Here is a 23,313-nt window from a genome sequence, read left to right as displayed (position 1 = left end):
CATCAGACAAATCTGAAGCAAATGTATCAGATTTTTGTTTTCTCCCCTACCATAATTTTGGCATCACTTTTAACAAAATTCCAGAGAAATAGTTATCACCTATGATAACTTGTATCAGTTTACCACTAAGTTAAAAATAATATTATTTTCCTTTTCATAAAATTAAAACTTTAAATTAGTGTTATTTGAAATTTTAATATCTTAGGAATTTTTTTTTAATATTTTATCTTGGTTGTATTAAACAAAATCAGTTAAGAACTTTGGATGCTCACTATGTATTTTAAAGAACGCATTACATTGTGAAAATTATTTAGGGTATATTTGTTAATTTCTTCAAAAGAAGTAATCTTATTTTGTCATTAATACTTAAGATGAATGCTGGCCATTATCATTATTGTTGTTGTTGTTGTAGTAGTCATGATATAGAGTACAACACTGTAAAAGTCTTAAATTCATTTTGTACCAACTAACAAGCTAAATTGCTCTTCTTGTTTTACTCAATAATCATTTTCAAAACACTAATATGATATAATCTATATTTTCCTTACTGTATAAGAAACTTGAGGCATCTTGTTTTTTATTTATCAAATCTTTTCTATTTATTTAATCTTTTCTAGTATTTTTGAATTAAATTCAGACATTGAATAATTTAAGTTTAAATGCAATTTAATTATGTTTACATTTCATAGACAGAAGAAAATGGAAAAATAGATTGGAAAGAAAAACTCTATGGACCAAGTTTTGTTTTGTTTTGTTTTGTTTGGAAAATGAGATGAGTAAAAATCAAAGAAATAATTTTTTTAAAGTAATTTTCAATGTTTTTATTCCAGAATAATAATTTTAAAAGAAGCCAGCAATTTTGTTGTATAAAATTAGTACATTTTCTTATTGAAACATCTATAAAAAAAAAAAGTCATTTCTATATCTAAAAGCAGCTTGTTTTTTTTTGTTTTTTGTTTTTTTGAAAATTACTAATGGATATTGATACTTTTTAAAAGGAATAAATACTTAAAACTAAATAACCAAATATTATTTCTGAGATTTTGCAGGCCAACATACATACAAAACATACAATCGTACATACTCAAGTAAATAATAATTTTTTAAAATTTAAATTTGTATTTTTTTTTTGTCACAAGTCTTAGAATGTTTAGTTCATATCATTTATATAAAGACAGACATGTGCATGTGATTGTATATAGCATGTTCATGCATGCATTTGTATGTTTATATGTGTATGAATGTGTGTTTGTATGTGTGTGTGGACACGTGCATGTGTGTGTGTGTATACACAATGATTTAAACTCCCATTCTAGAGTGTATATTTATATCCACTTTCTTCAAACAATTTCATTCAAATCAAAAATAGCTATATGAAGGAAATGACAACCATTGTTTTGTATTATTCCTCATCTACAGAGCTATGTCTCTTATAAATAGAAATATAATATCCGGAAGTTTGAGAGGATAATTAAGCAAGGCATTAACATGCAGGCACTTATTTATTATCTATTCTGAGTTCATGAGATTAAATGGGAAACCTAATATGTCATACAAAATTGCTTTGGTCTAAATAGTTTACAATAAATCACCTGGAAAGAAATGGGCTCAGCTTGGTTGTGAAACCCATAAAATATCACCTCAGCAGAGGATGCAGTAACCATCTAATAAACAAAAAGGAAAAAAAAGTCCAATATTGTAATTCTTTTTTGATTCTATATTAATAGTCTTGCAGAGATTTTGAAGGTTGCAGTATGCATCATTAAAATCAGCTGTAAATGGTTAATGATTGCTCACTTTCACAAACTGTTCTGATCTCTGTGTAAATTAAGGCTTAAAATCCTAACTAATGAGTTGAGGAGAAAGAAAAGGAGAAATGAAGGGGAAAAAATAAAGGAGAGTAAAAATGTCCACAGTCAGTACAACAAATCAATAATGGCATACAGAATATTCCTATTAAAATGCACTAACCATTTCAGTTTTAAGAGAAGTGTTTCAATGTATTATGTCAACATTGATTGCAGTAAGGAATGAATATCTGTATTGATAGAAGAAGAAAAAAGAGAAAATTTCATCTATGAATGTCAGCTGTCAATATTGTAGGGAATGATCATATAGAAGTGAAAAGGGGGAGGGTAGATTTTACATCATGAATGTTCACATTACCAGTCCCTGTCATTAAAAAAAAAGAGTGGCTAAGAAAATTTAGTTATTATAAAGAACTGAAGAAAGAAAAACGAATAAATGTTTATTATTATTATTATTTTGCTTTTTAACTTTGAAATAGTAATTTCTTTTTATCTAGGCACATTGCCAATTTGTGAAAAGGGAAGATATAATTAATAGACCAACCAATGTATTCACAGTATGTGACCGGTACTTATTTTAATGAACCCTGGAGAGATGAAAGGCAATGTAAACCCCAGCAGGATTTGAAACCAGAAAACAGAGGAACAAAACTATACACTGAAAGGCTTTACTATTTCTACCAAATCCTGCCCTTGTAACGTTTAAATACTGAAACCAGTTAATAGCATTAATCTAATAAAATGGTTTAGAAATTTGTTTAAAGTATCAACTTATAATTAAACTTGATTAAATTGGTTTTATCCAAGTTAGAAGTAAAATATTTCCCCCAAAATATCAATAGAGAATCATACAAAAAAATAATAGATACCAAAGAAGAGTATATAAGAATTTAGGACTGTAAAGCAAGGGTTAGCAGAAGAATTAAACCACAATTTAGCTATATTATATAGAACCCATCGATGTAGAATGATAAATGGAAACAGACAAAAGAGTACAAAGTACAATTAAAAGATACAACCATTTTCAGAAGTATTAAAAAAGGTAGTTTGTGCAAAACTTCCATTGCTACAAATACTAATTTTAAAAAACATAGGGAAGACAATATTGGAAAATTATGGTAAATTAGAAAATTTTAAATCATAAAAAGTGTAGAAAAATCTAATTTGTTTTTCTTTCTTTGATTTTTTTCATTTTTTGCAGAAATGTATTCTAAAGACACTTAATGGTAATATTCAAAGTCTAAATAAGGATCTACAAAAAGTAATTTAATTTCAGTTTCCTAATACAGATGTGATTAAAAGAAAACAGAATAAATATAAAAATGAAACCCTCAAACTATTACAAAGACAAAATGTCTGAATTAAGATACCTGGCATAGCTACCAATATGTATACACTTTGTGTGCATTTATATCTGAAGCCTAAGAAAACAGTAAACTTTGAATAGCAATTTGACTTTGTATTTTTTTTTATAAAAAAAAAAGCTTTCTTTAACCTGAACAAGAAAAAAAAATGGTTTATGTATTGACTAAACCAAGCTGGTTGATGCGATCACAAAAGTAAATTAGTGTCACATTGTTGAACATTCAATTTAGGAGAAAAATACAACACTCTGAATAAATTTTATCAAAATCTTGTAAAAATTTCAAGTAATCTAAGTGTTGTAGTCAAGAATTTAATATATAGAGTTAATTTCCAAAGTTCTTAAACAGTTACTCTCTAATCAGCAAAAGTGAAATAAAACAAGGCTTTCAAACAACTATTTACTCAATGATCCCTTTTTTCCACTAAAAATTATATATATATATATATATATATATATATAATTTTGCCCTTTTCCTATATCATTTTGTCAAGCAAGAAACAAATCAATTGAAATTGCTTTTTTATTTTCAAATTACTTTATTGGAACAATTTTTTTGACATCTAAGTTTTATTTATATCATAATATGCATAACTATTATCCTTTTCCTTATTGTTACATTATTATATTACCTTAGACATCAGTAGTTAAATAAACAAAAAAAAATCATTAAATATAACAAAGAAAATTTTTCATATGAGAATGGAGAAAAAGATTTTTTAAAGTGTAGAGGCCACCATATATGTTGAATATTTCGATATAATCATGATTTTTTTTGGCTAATAATAGAATAAAATATTTATTATAATGTTAGCCATTATTTCACAGACAAAAGAAAAGTTTTTAATTAATATTTCATGATTTTCTTTTTTAATTTGTGCTAACAACTTTATCTATTTGTAAAGAAGAAGATAAAGAGGCAATTCTGGGAATGATAACATAGTTAGAGGCTACTTCTTACGCATGAAGATATTAGGAATGTGAGCCTTTGAAGTTGTATCTTTGATTTTGCTCATTACTCTTGCTCTGACATCCTCAGCATTTCCACCAGGGGTCGGAGATACTGATTGACTAGGACTCCTAAAACAAAAAGAAAAGAGAAAAAAGAAAAAATTACATATTTTCTTACATTTGAAATGTCTTTCAGCCAAACTCAAAATTAAATTAAGTCAGAGTATCTTTGTGTGAAAGTAATAGCTTCTTTGCAAAGTACAGTTTTTTTGTTGTTGTATTTTAGCAATAGAAAATCAAAATAAATAAATTAGTTCAAAAAAAAAACTTTAGATATTCAAAAGAATGCTTTGAACATTTAAAGCCAGCAGAATGTTTTAGTAGATGCAAGTTTTTTTATACATAGCAACCACAATAATATATTTATAACACAATCATACATTTTTGGGTGGATAACTGATAAAACAAAATTAATTTTCCAAAAGTCTAAAACAAAATGACAAAGTAACTGAATGATTGAAGATTGAAAAAGGTTCTAATAAAATATAAACTGATAAATAGCACCTCCTAACACATAAGAATGTCAAACAAAAGAAAGGAAAAAGCTATGAGCATCAGTAATCAAACTAGTAAATATGTTGTCACATACAGAAAACAACAGAAAGTTCAATCATAATTTTGTTGTTTCTATTAAGGATTAATAGTATGAGTATGATTAAGAAAGGTAACCTCTAGTAATGAGTGTAAAAGTTAGATAAGGATCAAGAGAAAAATCAAACTAGAACGCAATTAGATGAAAGTTTGTTTTTTTTAGCATATGTAAAACATCTCACAATCATCAGTCTTTAACTTAATGTGATAGATAATCAATTTCTTCATTTTATGTATTCAATGGGATATGTGTTCAATTGACTTCAATGGAAGGATACATGAGAGTTGTACCATTCAAATCTTTCTCAACAGTGACATAATTGAAGTACAATTATTCCAGTTATTAATCAAGAATAAATAACATGAAATATAGGAACAGGCATGGTTGTTTGGCAAGAAGCTTGCTTCCCAACCCCCATGGTTCTGAGTTCAGTTCTACCGCATGAAACCTTGGACAAGTGTCTTCTACTATAGCCTTGGGCTGACCAAAGCCACGTGAGTGTATTTGGTACACAGAAACTGAAAGAAGCCTGTCGTATGTGTCTATATAAATGTATGTATGTATGTATGTATGTATGTGTCTTGGTGTCTGTTTATCCCCCCATCACCACTTGAAAACCAGTGTTGGTGTGTTTACATCCCCATAACTTAGCGGTTTGGCCAAAGAGTCAGATAGAATAAGTACTAGGTTTAAAAAAAATAAAATAAAATAAGTTCTGGGGTTGATTTGTTCAACTAAAAAAAAAAACATTCAAGGCAGTGCTCCAGCATGGCCACAATCAAATGACTGAAACAAATAAAAGAATCAAAAAATAAAATATATAAAATCTTTGAAAAACTTGTTAATCCATAATAAAAACACTAATGAGTACATTAAAAAAATGGAAAAAAAAAACATGTATAAGGAGTATCTAATGAGAGAAAGTAAGTAAATTCTGCTGTATAGAGGCCAAGTGTTAACAATAGAAAACTATTCCTCCTACCAAAATGGCACATCTCTTTCAGTCATTGATTTTCTCCACTATATCCAAAATAACACTATTCTCTTTGCAAGCAAACTGTCTCTAACTGATAAGCTCTGGTTCCTAACAAGTCATGTCTTCTTGTTCATATTTCCAACATATACCATAATGGTTACTGATCTGTAAAACATTCTGGCTTCATTTTAGCCACAGAGATCACGCAGCACATATTGTTTCACTTACCATTAAATCTATATTTTATCTCCTACAGAACTTATTCAAGTAAATACTCTTTACTTACACATGGCTTCCTTCCAAAACTAAGATCACAAACGTTCATTCAAACAATACTTTTGACCATATTACACTAACCCAGCTCTATTGTAATACTTCACTTTCCTAGCATTCATAGAAAGATCTCCAAAATACTAAGAAATTAGCTGGCTGCAGCTGCAAGAAAATATTTGTATCAAATCAAGAAATGTTCTTATAATTGCCTTGTTATCGAGCTATTGTGGTCACTCTCTCACACACACACACACACCTTATACTCGCTTTGACTTTATTATTTATAATAACAATATTACATATGATTAGATATCAAAATCTACCATTGTACAACTACAAACTGATTATTAACACTTTACTCCATTACATTTGATAAAGTCAATTGTTGGCCAGCTCTTATAGAAGACTATATTTTCAAGAAATACAACACATGAAAACATTGAAATTGTGACAACATAGACTATGAGATAACACTTACCTTTCTAAAGATTTTGATGCATCTAGCTTTGCTTCATATTCTTTGATCATAGAACTCATCACCTCCTCTCTCTCAGGAGCAAGCTGTGATAAGTCTTGGCGAAGGTACCGTAATCCAGGTAGCATGGCTTCCTGCACCAACTGATCATTGATGACTAGTTTGTAATTAAGGATTTAATAGACATTATAAAATTCATGGACATTATCAACAATCCTCAGTCCATCTATATCTCACACATATTGAACATTTTCTTTTAACATCTAAGCATAAAAGCCAACAAACACCTCATGTCACAGATTATTTTATTTGTTTCTATATTTTTTCGATTTTACCACTAAGGAACACATCTAGAGACTATGAAAATAAGAGAGGTATACTACTTGAAAACCCTATAATGCCAGTCTAATTTACAATGCATTCAGAGACCACACAGTGATCTCTAACTGCATATAATAATAATGTCTTACACTGATAAAAGTCCAGAAATTTGTAAAAACATGGTTTAATTGATTAAATTAATTTTAATACATTTAGTATTTATTTTCTTGATTTCAGACAGATAAAAAGATAAGGCCAACCACAGCAGGATTTGAACTCAGAATACAGAGGAGCAACACTAAATAGTATAAATAATGATTATTAGTGATAGAAGCCGTATTAATACCAAAAGTTACAGAATACTGTGATAGTTACCATGAGAGAACTTCTCATATGGTTTTTTGGTGCATATAAGCACTCTTGTGTACATTGCTAGTGATAAACAAGAGTGCTTACATGCACTTTTAAGTAGGGATAAATATTAATTTTTAGTATAAGTAATTTAGTCTGATGCATTGCAGTTTTTGTGAAACTACCAGCTTAATATCATAAAAGCAACAACAATAAGAAACAAAAAAACAACAACAGTATTTTTTCATAAAACAATAGGTAATAGTTATTATATTAAGAAATCATCAATAAATAAAGGATACAGCAACAAGACATGGCGCTGTAGGCCTCAAAGAGCTGCAGAGCAACATCAGTCTTTTTGATTTCGTTAGTTATACTGTTATTAGCAAGAGCCATTGCAGCCAGGCGTGGGAGCACAACTGGAAAGAAAGTAAGAGAGACAGCAATATAAAGTAGATGCTTCAATTTAAAATATCTTTTGACACTGAATTAAAACTGATTAACATCTCTAACATACCACATAAAATGTAAAGTGTGCCCCCATGACTTAACATTAATTTCAGTCAGATATAGAGCATACCTTTAACAAAATTATTTATGTGTGGGTGTGTGTACATATATACACACACATACATATACACATATAAAGATGCACATACATATATACACATAAAAAATATATATATATATATATATATATAGATAGATAGATAGATAGATACATACATAGATAGATAGATAGATCGAGATAAACAGATGCACATAAATATACATGTATATTATGTAGCATACACAATTTCTTTATATGATAAAAAGAATATTCATAGAAAAAAGAAGAATTATATATCACTTTTCATTCATTTCCTGCATATCAACAGAAAACAGACCTCTTCCGGTATTGTTGGTATAATAATTCAATAGCATATAGACCTTACATGGGTTGCAAGTACAGGTTACAAAAACACGAAAATGAAAAATAACTATTTGATTACATGATTTTAATAGAAATTTGTCTGTGCATTATGTATTGGGAGAATGTTTGTAAATATTTTCTTCTTTCACAAGGTCAATTGTATTGTAGAAAGTGTTTATAAACATTTTTTTCTTATTTATAAGGTCAATGTATAGAAATAGATACTGGCCAGTAGTAAACAGGAAAAGCAGATAATGTGTTTCTGAACTAGCAGAAATAACAATCAGCAAATGACTTTTCATCCAACTTAACATGTTATAAGATTTAAGCTAGCCAATTCTATTCTATTGAAGCACAACCAAGGGGGAGCTGAGTAGAGAGAGAGACAGAGAGACAGAGAGAGAGACAGAGAGAGAGAGAGAGAGATAGAGACAGACAGATAGACAGACAGACAGACAGACAGATATTATATAGCTTATTCATGGATGCAAAGTAAAATCTTGGTGATAGAAGAGAGACAAAACAGTTCAACTTGTATTTAAATAGCTAAAATGGATGATGTACCACTGTTTGTGATTGGCCAAACCAATGCAAGAAAACATCACCATCATCATCATTTTAATGTTCACTTTTCCATTCTCACATAGGTCAGATGGAATTTGCTAAAGCAGATTTTCTATGGCCAGACACCGTCAACGATTTCCAAATAAGGCAATATTTCCCCAAAAATCAGACATGTTTTCACAGAAGATTGGAAATGAAGGACATCACTGGCATGATGGTGACACTCATTTACACACACACACACACACATCAACAAGGCCCTAGTTTCGAAATTAACATTTTCTTACCGAAAACAGATATTTTCGGTAAGAAAATGTTAATTTTGAAACTAGTTTGCAGATAATTTTGTATATATTTATGTAATTTTCACTTGTCCTGCTCGCATACGTTTTACTACTTTACTGAATTTGCTTTAAGAACAATTCAGTCTTAGTAGACACATTACATGTGATCTTCTTCTAGCACATTAACAGTCCACCTAGTGGTCTCCTTTATATATACATATACATACATACATATATATATATATATATATATATATATATATATATATATATATATATAGGAGGAGCTATTATATCTTTTACTTGTTTCAGCTACTGAACTGCAACCATGCTGGAGCACCACCTTAAAGAGTTTAGTCAAACAAATCAACCCGAACACTAATTCTATCACTAATTCTACCCGAACACTAATTCTATATGTTGCTAAACCAACATTGGTTGTCAAGCAATGATGGAAGCCAAACACAAACAGATACACATACATGATGGGCTTTTACACAGTTTCTCTCTACCAAATTCACTTACAAGGCATTGGTTGGCCCAGGATTATAATAGAAAACACTTGCCCAAGGTGCCACACAGTGGGGCTGGACCTGGAATTATGTGGTTAGGAAGTAAACTTCTTACCATACAGTCAGTGCTGGTGCCACGTAAAAAGCATCCAGTCCACACTGCAAAGTGAATGGTATTTGGAAGGGCATCCAGCAGTAAAAACTATGCTAAAACTGACCTCGCCTATGTTGGTGTCGTGTAAAAAGTACTCAGTCCACACTGCAGGGTGGTTGGTGTTAGGAAGGGCAACCAGCCATAATAAACCACGTCAAAACAGACACAGAAGTCTATGCAGTCTTCTGCCTAGCTACCTCATGTCAAACCATGCCAGCATGAAAAGCGGACATTAAACAACAACGACGATGATGATGATGATGTCCTTTTACATGGTTTTTACAGATGGACACCTTTCTGTCACCAGCTATTTTACGACGTGAATACAGGATGCATATTATCATACTTCTAGTACAAAACACACACACACACACACACCTATATGCACATAACCACACACATACAAGTGTAAGTGCATATTCAACATCAGTGTGCTTATGTGCATACACACAGGCATGCACAAACTTGTATGCACATGTATTCATGCATATGTGTATGCAGCATGAGGTCTCATGTCTAATCTCACCGCATGGCATCTTGTGCAAGTGCCTTTTACAATAGCATTGGGTTGACCCAAGCCCTCTCAAAGAAACTTAAAAAATAGGTAGATGGAAATGGTACAGAAATTCATTGGATGGATTGTATCTATAATTCAACCTTCTAGCATTCAGATTACTCTGTAACATGTAATGCTCATTTACTCACATTGTTTTGAATTAATCATGCATTTTCTTATAGCTTTGAGATTTCAAATAATGTGATTGTTTATTTTTAGAATGAAATTGTAGGATAAATGGTCAGTTTCAACATAAAACAGAATATTTCAGCCAGATATGGTCAGTTTAAATGTTAAAACGTTAAAGATTCACTTTTGTCACACACTCTGTCACATTGATTGTATTAGAAGAAGAAGAAGAAGAAGAAGAGTAGTAGTAGTAGTAGTAGTAGTAGTAGTAGTAGTAGTAGTAGTAGTAGTAGTAGTAGTAGTAGTAGTAGTAGTAGTAGTAGTAGTAGTAGTCTTGATGCAGTACAAGTCTGTGGCTCTCATGACTTCTGATCTTAGCTGATTGAAAGTGTTAACAAGTACATGTTTTGCCTTGGTGTAAAATATGTGCTACAGCAAAAAGTTTGCAAAAAAAAACACAGATTTGCTTGTCAGTCGTTTGACCTTAATCAGTTGAGCATGTCCCTTAGTGGCCGACAATATGTGCATCTCTAATCATGAGCAGTAGTAGTAAGGGAAATATCATAGCCATGTGTTGAGAAGAATTCTTTAAGGTTTGAATAATTCACTTCTTGAAACAGGGGTGTTTCATTCATCATCCTTAAACAACTTATATTCAATGACATTTTGAGCAGAATGAACAACTCGACCTGAAGAAAATTCTAACTAGGCCCCACCTGCAAGGTCATGTGCATTTTATAATGATATGAGGTCACCACAATGTACACATATGGTTGTGATGCATGTACTTGGTGTACCCTTATCAAAAGGGTAGTCATGATGGGTATATTGGGTTTTGTATATTTGTACCCCAGTATCACTTTGATGACATAAGCTGTTCTCTTACTCAGTAATAATAGTAATAATAGTAATAATAATAATAATAATAATAATAATAATAATAATAATAATAATAATGTGGGGGAACTTCAGAAAATAGTGTTGCTAGGTTCTGCACACATTTTACGCCATGTACTCTCCATGAGATGAGGACCTACTGTGACCCTAGGGTCAAGGGGTGACCCCGGTTCAGCAGAAGACAACAGACCATATTTTATTTTAAAACTAATAATAATTTTTAACATAAGCAAGCACAAGCCCATAATATTTTTGTGTATTTTTAGATACTCCACTAGTACTTATTTTATGAACCTGAAATGAGAAAATGCAAATTAAAACTAAGAATGGATAGAGACCTAACTAAATACTGCAATACATTCAACATGCCACTCTACTGATTCTATCATCATAAGGGGGTCAAGAAACTGTCAAAGTATGGGATCTTGAAATGAAAGTATGAAGGATATAAGATATGATAGGTAAAACAAATAACTGGAGCACTAGTTATGAAGAAAATAGCACAAATAACAAAACATAAAAAATTATACCAGGATTAGCAACTAAATACAGTCTAAGAAATATAACCCTGCTAGAGGAAGCCCACATCCTACTCAAAACACTCTAAACTCAATAGTAACACAAACTGTACACTCACAGTACAATGCATACAACACATACTCTCTTCAATCATCACATAATAAAATAACATTACACACTGTCAACGGAATCACCATTGAATAACGCATACAACCCACACAGCATATATTCTACATAATACAATGCATATGCTTACATAATCAGCACATGATTTTATAAAACCTCCCACACACACCGACAACTCATACAATTCACATTCTACACAAGTGCCACCCACACAGCACATATGCTGCACAATTATCACCTAGTCTTATAACACGCAACACAACTCACACACATATGAAACATTACCAGAAACATTTTTAAATAAGCAACAAAAACTTACAAGAATGTATTATATCCAACAGACTAAGCACAAAAATAACACAAGAATCAACATGTCAAACCATACAACAGAGTAACAATCAGATGTAGCATACATACATACTGCTATAAAAGACAAAACAACACAAACACAGTGTGGTGCAATAGAAACTTGCATGAAATGGTTGAAAACATAATAATTTTAATAAGTAAACATCATGAAAAACAAACATAAGAAGGAAGATGGAAAATGAAAGAAAGATCTCTCAATAGAATGACAGAAACGAATAAAAAAGAAAGCAGAAAGACAAATAATACAGAAACATAGCCAACAAAAAAGAAGCACCAAAATCAAAAACATCTAAAACTATAGTTTCTTGCTAAATTGCAAAAATAATCCATTGTTACAATAACCTTCCAAACAAAACAAACAGTTGAACTCCAATCCAAAATCATTTCCAAAGAACTAGGTAAAAATAAAATAGAAATCAATGTAGTACCACCAGCAAGAGAAGTAAAAATAACTTGGGAGTGGATGAGTATGTACAGCAAAACATCACCAAAGATGTCAATGTTCAAAAGAACAAGTATACCTGTAGTATATAAAGCCTCACTATCAATAATATCATAGTGGATAAATATCTGTAAAAAAAAAACTTCCTTTCAGAAGAAGAGAAAGGATGTTGCAAAAGCTCACAAGGTTGAAAAGATCAATTACTGATCAACAACTAAAACTGAAGAAACTGAGCATGTCTTGGATTGAGAACTAGAAAGCATTTGATAGAATTCCTTGGCTGTGGAGTCTTAGAAACATTATCCATAAGTAAGGCAGCACCAACAATAAGAAGCTGCAGTAAACAGGTAATGAATAAACAGCAAATAATTCAGCAGCTTGAAAAAGAGAGAATTATATAATAATAATAATAATAATAATAATAATAATAATAATAATAATAAAGCTCTTCCCTATTGAAAGAGGATTGTTCCAAGGAGACTCTGTTCCACTCATTTCTTGCCTAGCATTTACACCTTCACCGACATGCTAAGTCACTCTAATCTCAGCTATGAATGTTATTTTGCATATGGATGACCTCAAGTTGTCTACTGTAGATGATAAACAACTGGAAACAATGTTGCAGACAGTAAATGGACTCAAAAGAGAATTGTATTTGCAATTTGGATTAGAAAAATGCACTTTTGCAATTCTGAAGAGAGGAAAATTATCAAAAGTCACTGCTACTGTGTTAGATAATGAAGCAGGGACATGAAAATTAGAGCAAGCATGCAAAAATTCTTAGGAATTAATAAACTTACAAATCACATGCATCAATGAGAGAAAAGGTAAAGCATGAACATTATAAAGCACATTAGATTAATATCTAAAAGAGAATTGAATCAAATAACAGAGCTAAATAAAGTAACAGAACTAAATGAAATAAAAGAATTAAATAAGGTGAAAAAAAATAAGGCAATAAGTATCAATAATCTAGCTTTTCTAGCAATAAACTATAATTGCAATATTCACAACTGGACAAGAAAAATAATTACTACCTTTAGAAAACACTGTCTAAAATCCAACTCAGAAAACTTATATTTATCATAAATAAAGAGAGGCAAGGTTTTCTGCAACTAAAAAATTATTAAATATCAACTGTAGAACTACAAAAATATTTGGTAATATATCTAGTGGAAAATATCTAGTGAAAAAAATAAAGAGAAACTAATACAAATAGCTTCAAAACACAGACAACAAATAAAAATTTTTCCATCTTCAAGGAGCCAACAAAACAATAAAACACAAGCTAAAGTGACAGACAGATGATAGGAAAATGGAGAAATAACATAAATTATTAAAGAAAAAAAAATGAATAAAAAAATTAACTGAAAATAAGCTTACAAAATGTCATATTAAGAGGTGAGGAAGAAAATTTGCTATATGGCCAGTATCTGACAAGTCTGAACAATGTGAAAGAGGGCAAAGAGAGAAGAAAAAACTCAGCACAAGCTAAAAAGTGTGCAAAACAAAACTCCTGAAGCCAAAAGCTTTTTTGCTTTTTTTTTTTTTTTTTTGCTACACAAACAAAATTCTTCTTAGCAGAAACTAATAAAAAATATAATGAAGTAAAATACAGAAAGTAACTGAACAATGTGTAGAATTGAAGAAACAAAACAATCAATCACATTTGTTTCTAGCTGCTCAGTCTTAGCTAAAAGTGGGGGGGGCGTGTGTGTATGTTTATTGTATCAAAAGTTGACAACCTCACCTCAGGCTGAGCTGTTCACAACTATCATTAACAACCCAACCCAGAGTGTATACACACAAGCATGCACACTCACACCTTTACCTTCAAGGCAAAAACATACAACAGCTATAGCAAATGTCCATATAATTGCCAATGTAAGAAGGCTTCAATTTAGTCAAGCTTATACTTACATATGTACATACATGCCCATGCATGCACATGTGCACACATACATGTGCATACATGCATGACAAAACAGGAGTTTTCTGGAAATTATGATAGTAACTACAACAGCCATTGTACATCTTTGCCTTTGCAACAATAGTCCACATTATTATAGTACTGCTCTTTCTTGTCCTTTAAAAGTCCAATGTATTTTGAAAGTGCTGTTACCCTGCTCTTACTCCTAAGGCTGAATGAATGAGTGGGTTGTATGCATCTAATTTTAAAATTATTCCCATTTAACCCAATATACATCTTTATCATGCTCTCTGATTCTACAAGTGCTCTGTGTACAATTTTTGCTGACAGGTATTTTTCTATTTTAACCATATTTCTACATTTAAGGTAGGTTTATTGTCTGTCTGTCTGGTGCTCATAGACTTTTAGTTGCAGTTAGAGATTTGTGGATATACATTTCTAAGACAGCTCTAGATAGCCTTACTGAATATTTTCTTTAAGATTCTGTGATATTTGTATGAAATAGAAATAATCGTTTTCTAGAGAGCTATTGTCCAGAGGGCAATTGTCAGGGGTTAGTTGTCCTGATATCCAACCCACCTAGCTATGTCAGCTTCCACTCTGCTCCTAACAATTCATACACTCCAAACAAACTCATCATCCTTTCCTTCCTAACAAAAACACTTTATGCACTCTTAGTTGTATTTTGGAGAAACAAGATTCATAATAATGCCTGCCCAATTAGGAGAGCAACAACACTAAATAAATATTTGTATAGAGATGTAGATCCTACAAGGAGGGTTGACTAAGAGTTAATGCTCTCTAAACTGTTTTACGAGAACAATACCTTTGAATAAAAAATTTACTCAATCTAGAAGAGATACTTTAGTCCTGACAGACAACTTCTCTTGTGCAGGATGTATGATGAAATACACCAAGTCAAGAAACCATGCCAAAATCACGACAGTCACAAATACAATGAAAAATTCCAACTTCATATACTGGACTAACACTTAACTACTTGCACAGCAGTGAGATAGATAGGCAGAAACAACCAGCCATATGTGAAGACTCCCTTAGATGCCAAAAATACAGGTAATGAGCACTACAAAAAAAAACCTTTCTTCTTTACATGTAGAAAACTTCAGGGCTACCAACATCAATGATGGATAGATCTTGAACAAATTTTGGAGCAGAGACAAATAAATGTGAACTGAATACAAGAGGTAATATTTGGGGATACTTCAGTAAGACTCCTCATGACCATGCAACACAGATACATATACTTCGGGGTTGGATAAAGTAAGTAAAGTAAGTAAAGTAGCAAGAGTATGGATGGTATAATTAAGTTTAGACTAGTCGTAGGCAACACAATAGCAATAGTGATCTTTGAATGTATATCACAACCAAGATTGATAGATAACAAAAGGAACATTTCTATGAGGTTCTCTTGCAGACTATCACAATAACAAATGACAGTGATTTTATCATAACTGATAATTTTAACGAATATGTTTGACAACACTATGATTGGCATATATGGAAGTAATAGGTATGGTATAAGTAATAAGGAAAGATTAAATTTCTTTGAGTTCTGTGATACAAATAATGAAACCATTTATGTGTCAAACTGCAAGAAAGCAGCCAGCCACTTAATTACCAACTAACCAGGTGAACACACAAGCCAGATAGATATAATGCTTATTGTAAAATTGAACAGAGTCTTTCATAGTGAAGAATGTACCATGCAACATAAACTAGTGATTAGTAACAACAGATTAAGAGCTAAATGGATCCAGAAAAACAAGACAATCTGAAGACAGAAAGTATGGAGGCTGAAAGACTTTTACTGAAAGTAGCTTCAGACAGTTCTAGTTGAAGTGTATGTCATGGAGGAGACAGTGACATATTTCCTCTCTATAACAAGGAGTTTCTATGAGATCTTACTCAGAGTCACAGACCAGGTTTATTGTTGGAGCATGCCACAAAATCCCATAGTGGCAAAATTGTACAGTGGATAGAGCTATTAAAGCTAAGTGACAAGTCTGGTCAGGTTAGTAGAACAGGGGAGAAACAGCAAACAGTAACAGATAACCAGAAGAGAAGCTAGATATACATGGCAAAGAAATAAGCTGGAAAAATAAGGGTTTGCCAATTCATTGTAATGAGAGGACCAGAGAAGATACTGTTGAGGGGGAAATGTGTGCAGAATTAGTGTGGCACATTTATCCTGACTGATGCCAAAAAGAGGCTTGGAAATACTACTAAAAGATTTTCTGAATGTAGAGAATGCAAAGGACAAAGAGGAACTACAAGTAGAACTAAAAGAAAGACCATCTAATTATGTTGACAATTATCATCATCATCATCATCATCGTTTAACGTCCGCTTTCCATGCTAGCATGGGTTGGACGATTTGACTGAGGACTGGTGAAACCGGATGGCAACACCAGGCTCCAGTCCGATTTGGCAGAGTTTCTACAGCTGGATGCCCTTCCTAACGCCAACCACTCAGAGAGTGTAGTGGGTGCTTTTACGTGTCACCCGCACGAAAACGGCCACGCTCGAAATGGTGTCTTTTATGTGCCACCCGCACAAGCCAGTCCAGGGGCACTGGCAACGATCTCGCTCGAAAATCCTACAGGAGCCAGTCAGGCGGTACTGGCAACGGCCACGCTCAAAATGGTGCATCTCATGTGCCACCCGCACAAGAACCAGTCCAGGGGCACTGGCAACGATCTTACTTGGCTTGCCGGGTCTTCTCACGCACAGTTATATAGTTGAAAATGTAACTAAGGATATTAAAACAGAGGAAATAATTGAATAATCAGAAGTGATTGTTGAGACACTGAACACATCCTGTTAAAAAGAGTTCATACTATTCAGTTGTATATCAACCAGATTCATAAACACTAACAGGTGGAGCATTCATCAAGTGCTATAAAGGCAAATTGCCAACAACAGGTACCAAATTGATGGAAAAGTAGCAGAATGAGTTTTAGAACAACTGGTCAGTGATAAAATTAGTTTTGATGAAATTCGGTTTTGGTTATACCAGGTCAGATTACCATTGATGTCTTTTGCTAGTAAGACAACTGCAAAAGAAGTGCTCAGCTTAGAGCAAGCAACTATACCTAGCATTTGTCAACCTGGAAAAGACCTTTGATAAAGTACCACATTCTGTTGTTTGGTAGTTAAGAGAACTAAATGTAAGTGAATGGCTGTGAGCGCTATGCAAACCACATACAGAGATGCCATCAACAAGATGAGAGTTAACGTTGAGTCCAATGAAGAATTTTATGTGCAAGTAGACATCCATTGAGGCTTGTTTCTTAGCTTCCACTTGTTTATTATATACAATAAAATCTCCATGAACTAGAAATTCCTGGACAAGTATTACTCTTACCAAAATTAGAATCTAAAAGAAGGACAATTAATGCAATGGTAAAATATAGACAAAAAACACCATAAACCAAGAAAACAAGAAACTGTAAATAAGTTTAACCTTACAAGAACTGGAATTTCAATGAAGGACAACTTAGAACCACAAGAACACAAGATACGAAAGGTTCACAGTAAAAAAACATATCAAATGTACACATTCATTTTTGGCTACCTAAAAGATATCATTATAGATTTGACCTGGGCAGCACCATTCAATCTAGCAGTATCAACAGCATGAAAAACATGAACATTGTTCACCAGGCCAAAATAAAAAAGTTTAAGAACATTTATTCTTCAGAGATTTTATATGTCAATTATCTAGTTCTCAGAGCTGAATCTGTAGAATTAAAAAATCAAATTTTTTAATGTTGAAGCAAAGTTGAAAACTAAGCGGTTTCCAGCTAAATCTAACAAAAACAATAAGTTTTAGATAGTAGGAAAAAAGACAGCATTGTACTTGCTATCTGGGGACTGGCCATGTTCAATACAAATAAAATGAGCAAGCAGGAATGCTATGTATCCAATATGAATTCTAGATGTACAAGAGCATAGTGGGATCATTGGTAGGCTGAGAGAGGGAAGACTTCATATGTGGCAGATGCACAAGAGTAGTTAGCAGTAAGTACAACCAATGAAATATATTTGTTCGAAATGTTTAGAAGATTCACTTTGATAGTTTCCATTAACTAAGTGACCTAATTAACAGCAGACATAGGTTCTCTGACAGTATAGCAGCCAGAGTAAAAACAGGAGAGAGTTATTACCTCAGGTAGCAACAAAGGATCTCTCTCTCTCTCTCTCTCTATATATATATATATATATATATATATATATATATATATATATATATATATATATATATATATATATATATATATATATATATATATAATGTCATTCTTTCTAATTGATTATATCATACTTATGTACAAAGCATATTGTTTAACATTAAGTATTGAAGGCAAAGGCTAGAAAGGATAGAGTTATAGAGTTGAATATACTCTGCTGGATGCATACATAATGTAAGTACACAGCCAACATATTGGGTATAAGACAAATCAGATTTAGTTTGCAAGAGAGGAGATTGTTGGTATGAACATATAATACATATTGATAGAGGTATTTTGGTAGAAAAGTGTCAGGTGGTTCAAATGGAAGTGAACCTTTAGAGAAGAGCACTGAAGAAGACAGAGGAAGAAGTTGTGGAAGCTAATTTCAAGACACTGAATTTTGTGAAGATGATGAGTGACCACAACTTGTGGCATGATGATAATGATAACAATAATGATGATGACAACAATGATAACAATAATAACAAGGACAATAATGGTGCCAATGTTAGTGGTAATGGCTGTAGCAGTTTTCCATTCCAAGTTCATTAGTGAAGTTTTATACTGAACTCCCGATTCCTTTGGTGGGTGGTGCACCAGATTATGTCCACTTTCAAAGTATTACTACATTCTACGCTTAATTGTTTCCACTGTTTATCCAACCAATTTTTAAAATATTCTAGATGCAGGCATGGAATAGGCATGGATACAGGTGTGGCCGTATGGTTAAGTTCACTTCTCAACCACCTGGTTTTGGGCTCAGTTCCATGGCATGGCACCTTGGACAAGTGTCTTCTACTAAAGCCCAAAACCAACCAAAGCCTCCAGAGTTGATTTTGCAGATGGATAGAAGTATGAGGTGCGTATGCACAGGAGTTCCTCCTTATCTTATAAACTAGTGTCACCATCATATAAGTGGTGTTCTTCATTGCCAATCTTTCAATGTGAACTTGTCTGGCCTTGGAGAAATATTACATTTCTTGAAAACAAGCGAGGGTTGGTGATAGGAAGGGCATCGAGCCACTGAAAATTTGCCAAAGCAAACTACATCTAACCCTTACAAGCTTGGCAAAGTGGTCACTAAAATGATGTTGATGATTAATGTTTTCAGCTGCTACCAGTTCTGTCAAATTATTCAACATTTTTCCTATTAAGCCAAATATCTCTTAACTTTATTTCTGTTTAATGTTCTCCAATATGATAGTATCACTGTGCCCTTTTGTTCTACATTCACTTGAGGGTTCCCTTCTGAAATAAAATTGCATAAATCTTCTTCATAGAGTCCATTTACCATCTAGTATATTTCCAGCATTTTCACTCAGACTTTTCTTTCACAAGCTTGGGAATTTGAGTTTTTTTTTAACCCCTTTGGTTGCATTAGATTTTCCAAGACAGGTTATTTGGTTAGTAGCTCTTCTTAGTATTGATGTTATTTTATCCATGAGTTCTTTAGTCAGAAGGAACCCAAACTAAAATTGCATAATACAAACAGGATTGTATCATACATTTAGAAAGTAGTATAAATGTTTGTGTTTAAGTATTACATCTACCATCATATTTGTCTTCTTTTTCTACTATATGTTCATTGCCTTTCAATTTTTTTCTATTATAATTCCTAAATCTATTCCTTCATTCACTTTCTGAATTACAGTTTGGCACATTTAATATCTTTTTCCTCACTGATCTCTCTTCTTATATGAAGGTGTTTGCATTTGTCTTGAAGGAAAAGTAACAACTCTGTATTACTCCAGCTTTCCATTTTCTGGAGATCTTAGTTTAGCATAGTCTTCCTATACAGTTGCAGTCTATAAAACTTCAGCATCATCAAAAAGTATGGATGTGTGATAACATTTTCTTGTAAATTCTTGACATATATTAAAAAGTTAAACGAATCCCAGAACTGATCTTTGAAATATTTTCAATGTTTACACTATGCTATGTTGATTTACTCTCCTTCATCCTTACTTGTTATTTCTTGTCACTGATAAAGTCTTCAATCTACTTTTATATCTAAACATTTGTACTATATGCTTTTAACTCATTTGTAAGTCTCAAATATAGTACCTTACCAATTGTCTTTTGAAAAGTTAAGAAAATGCACCATTCCGCCATCATTTTCAACAACTATAATGCAGTTGACTTGCTAGATTAAAAAAAAAACTATTTCTTTACTAACTTTCCGGTTAGTAAAATTTTAGTAAAACCAGTGTTAGGTTCACAGCTCAATAAGTTTTCTTCTTCCCTATAACATTAATCTTTGCATTTTTTAATGTCTGGAAACTGATCCCTGACTACAGGCTGTTTGAGGCTTTGCAATATTCTTTGCCATGATGTTCAGAAATCTAGAATGTTCTGGTGATTTGTCTAGCAATAAATCTTTAATTTCCTCTGACCCTAATGTATTCCACAGCATGTCTAACCTTATCATCTCAGTAAAGAATATCATCTATATCCTTCTTATTATGCAAATTATTCTTGTTTTCATAAAGATAACCTAAGTCACTATTAATTCTTGATATTGCTTTTATAAATCTTAATATTCCTTTGGATTTTCCTTTGATTTCTTTGATAAATTTTTCTCAAATAACTTTCTTCACTTCTTTGTCACACATTATCTTGTAGTGTGCTCATTTATGGATTTCAGTTTTTTAAAGAGTTTCCAGCCAATGCATGTCTCCTTTTCAAAAGTTACCTAATGTATTTAAATATCATATTCGTTTCTATCAGTGAAGTTCACAGAATTGTTTGGTATATTTTCCACTTTCTAGTTTCGGTATAACCTCAGAGAATTTCTTCTAATTTATATTAAAATTTATATTAGAGCCATTATGAACATCACTTCATTCTGCTCAAAATCAGCCAGTTTTATGAGCTTTGATATATTGTCAAGTATATATCTGTAACAAATAAAAGTAAAACTTAACACATTGCTGCCTGTTTCCAGGTGTTCCTTGGTAGTTCAGTTTCATATATCATTCAGTTTTATTTGTGAATATCATATCCAAGATATAATCTTCAGTTTCTCTCCAAGTTGGTATATTGATGAAAGTTATTTTCCTTGCTGGCAACCCCAAAATAATATTTTCCTGAGATTTAGGGATAATCATGTTATCATTTTCTATTATATAATTCTTGTGCAATTAAAACATTTGATAATTAGCAGCTTCATTATTCTTCATAACCTTTCATTTTTTTCCCATATCTTTTTTTTTCTTTTGATTCACTGCAGTTGGCCTGTAAATTAGGTCTGTCAACAAAATAAATCAGTATTTGAGAGATTAATTTTAATTGCATGTTATTACAGGCATGGCTGTGTGGTAAGAAGTTTGCTTTCCAACCACATGGTTTCAGGTCCAGCCCAACTGCATAGTACCTTCAACAAGGGTCAACCAAAACCTTGTGAGTGGATTTGGTAGACAAAAATATAAAAAGAATTTGCAGTATCTGTGTGTGTGTGCAGTTATATGTGAGTGTGTATGTATATATGTGAACGTCTGTGTGTATGTTTATGTCTCCTTGTCTTGACATTGTAAATGAGTATCACTGTCAAAGCAGTGTTGTTCATTTCTAATATTCTGCAAGAACATGTCCACCTATGATGAAATATTATCTTGCTTGGAAACAGGGAAGTGTTGGCAACAGGAAGAGCATCCAGCTGTAGAATATCTGCCCCAATAAACTCTTTCCAAGCACAGAAAAGTGGGCATTAAAATGATAACATTAAAATGATAACATTATTCCTTTTCATTTGTCCTCCACAATATTGTTGGAAAAGACTTCATAGTCTGCTGCTTCATTTATCAAAAATTCTGCTATAACCAATTAAATTCTCATGTTCTTTGGTCTTGCTTTAGAAATATCAATGACTTGTGGCTTGGAGTTTGTAGCTTTTAACCTTCAATTCATTCATCTTATTAGTAACTTGATCAGCATTAAATCTTTTGATATCAACCTGCCTGAGACCACTCCTTGTTTTATGATATAAACTTGTTTTAAAATGATCTAAATTAAAACCTTCCATTGAAATTCCAAGTTAATTTATGTCCCAAACACCAGCTTAGTTATTTTACTAAATTCCTCATTCTTTTCAAAATTAGCTTAAGTAGTATTGGCGTATTTCAAAAGGAATATGGCAATGGAAGTGTTAATATGTAAACTTATAATTCTATTTTTCTATTCAGATGTATTGCATACCTTTTTTTTATGTAGTGTTCTTAACTATTTCCCTGCTTTTTATCATTCTCATTACTCTTCTTTCTTATGGTGGTCTTCTCACTTTCAATTCTCTTTTACCTGAATCTGTCAAATTCTTTGTTTTCTCCCCAACTGTATTCTGTTTTCTCTCTGTTTCTTGTTAAGACGATTTTGTATATTTATGCTTTTTAAAATATTCAGCTGATATGCCAGATATTTTCTGACAGCCCCAGTTTTATTTCTAATTTTGGAAAACTCACTTGTATAGATTTCTTTTGGCTATCATCATTAAATCTACCAA

General features: G+C 32.1%; 1 protein-coding gene across 3 annotated transcripts in view; it reads right to left on the bottom strand.

The window, feature by feature from the left end:
- Positions 1 to 3,690: 3,690 nt before the first annotated feature.
- The window catches only part of LOC106880460 (RAB11-binding protein RELCH homolog), a 245,776-nt gene continuing 226,153 nt past the window's right edge, over positions 3,691 to 23,313 (bottom strand). For all 3 annotated transcript variants that reach the window (XM_052967015.2, XM_052967016.2, XM_052967018.2), the window contains 3 exons: positions 7,473 to 7,589; positions 6,502 to 6,655; positions 3,691 to 4,251 (listed from right to left, as the gene is read on the bottom strand). In XM_052967015.2, the coding sequence (XP_052822975.2) occupies positions 4,122 to 4,251; positions 6,502 to 6,655; positions 7,473 to 7,589 (401 nt within the window). In that variant the 3' untranslated portion in view covers positions 3,691 to 4,121. The remainder of the gene's footprint in view (positions 4,252 to 6,501; positions 6,656 to 7,472; positions 7,590 to 23,313) is intronic.

Source organism: Octopus bimaculoides, chromosome 4 (assembly GCF_046866305.1).
Source record: "Octopus bimaculoides isolate indiv1 chromosome 4, ASM4686630v1, whole genome shotgun sequence".
Lineage (NCBI taxonomy): Eukaryota > Metazoa > Mollusca > Cephalopoda > Octopoda > Octopodidae > Octopus > Octopus bimaculoides.
Note: the sequence above shows the minus strand (reverse complement) of the source record. Positions and strands in the feature narration are given on the sequence as shown.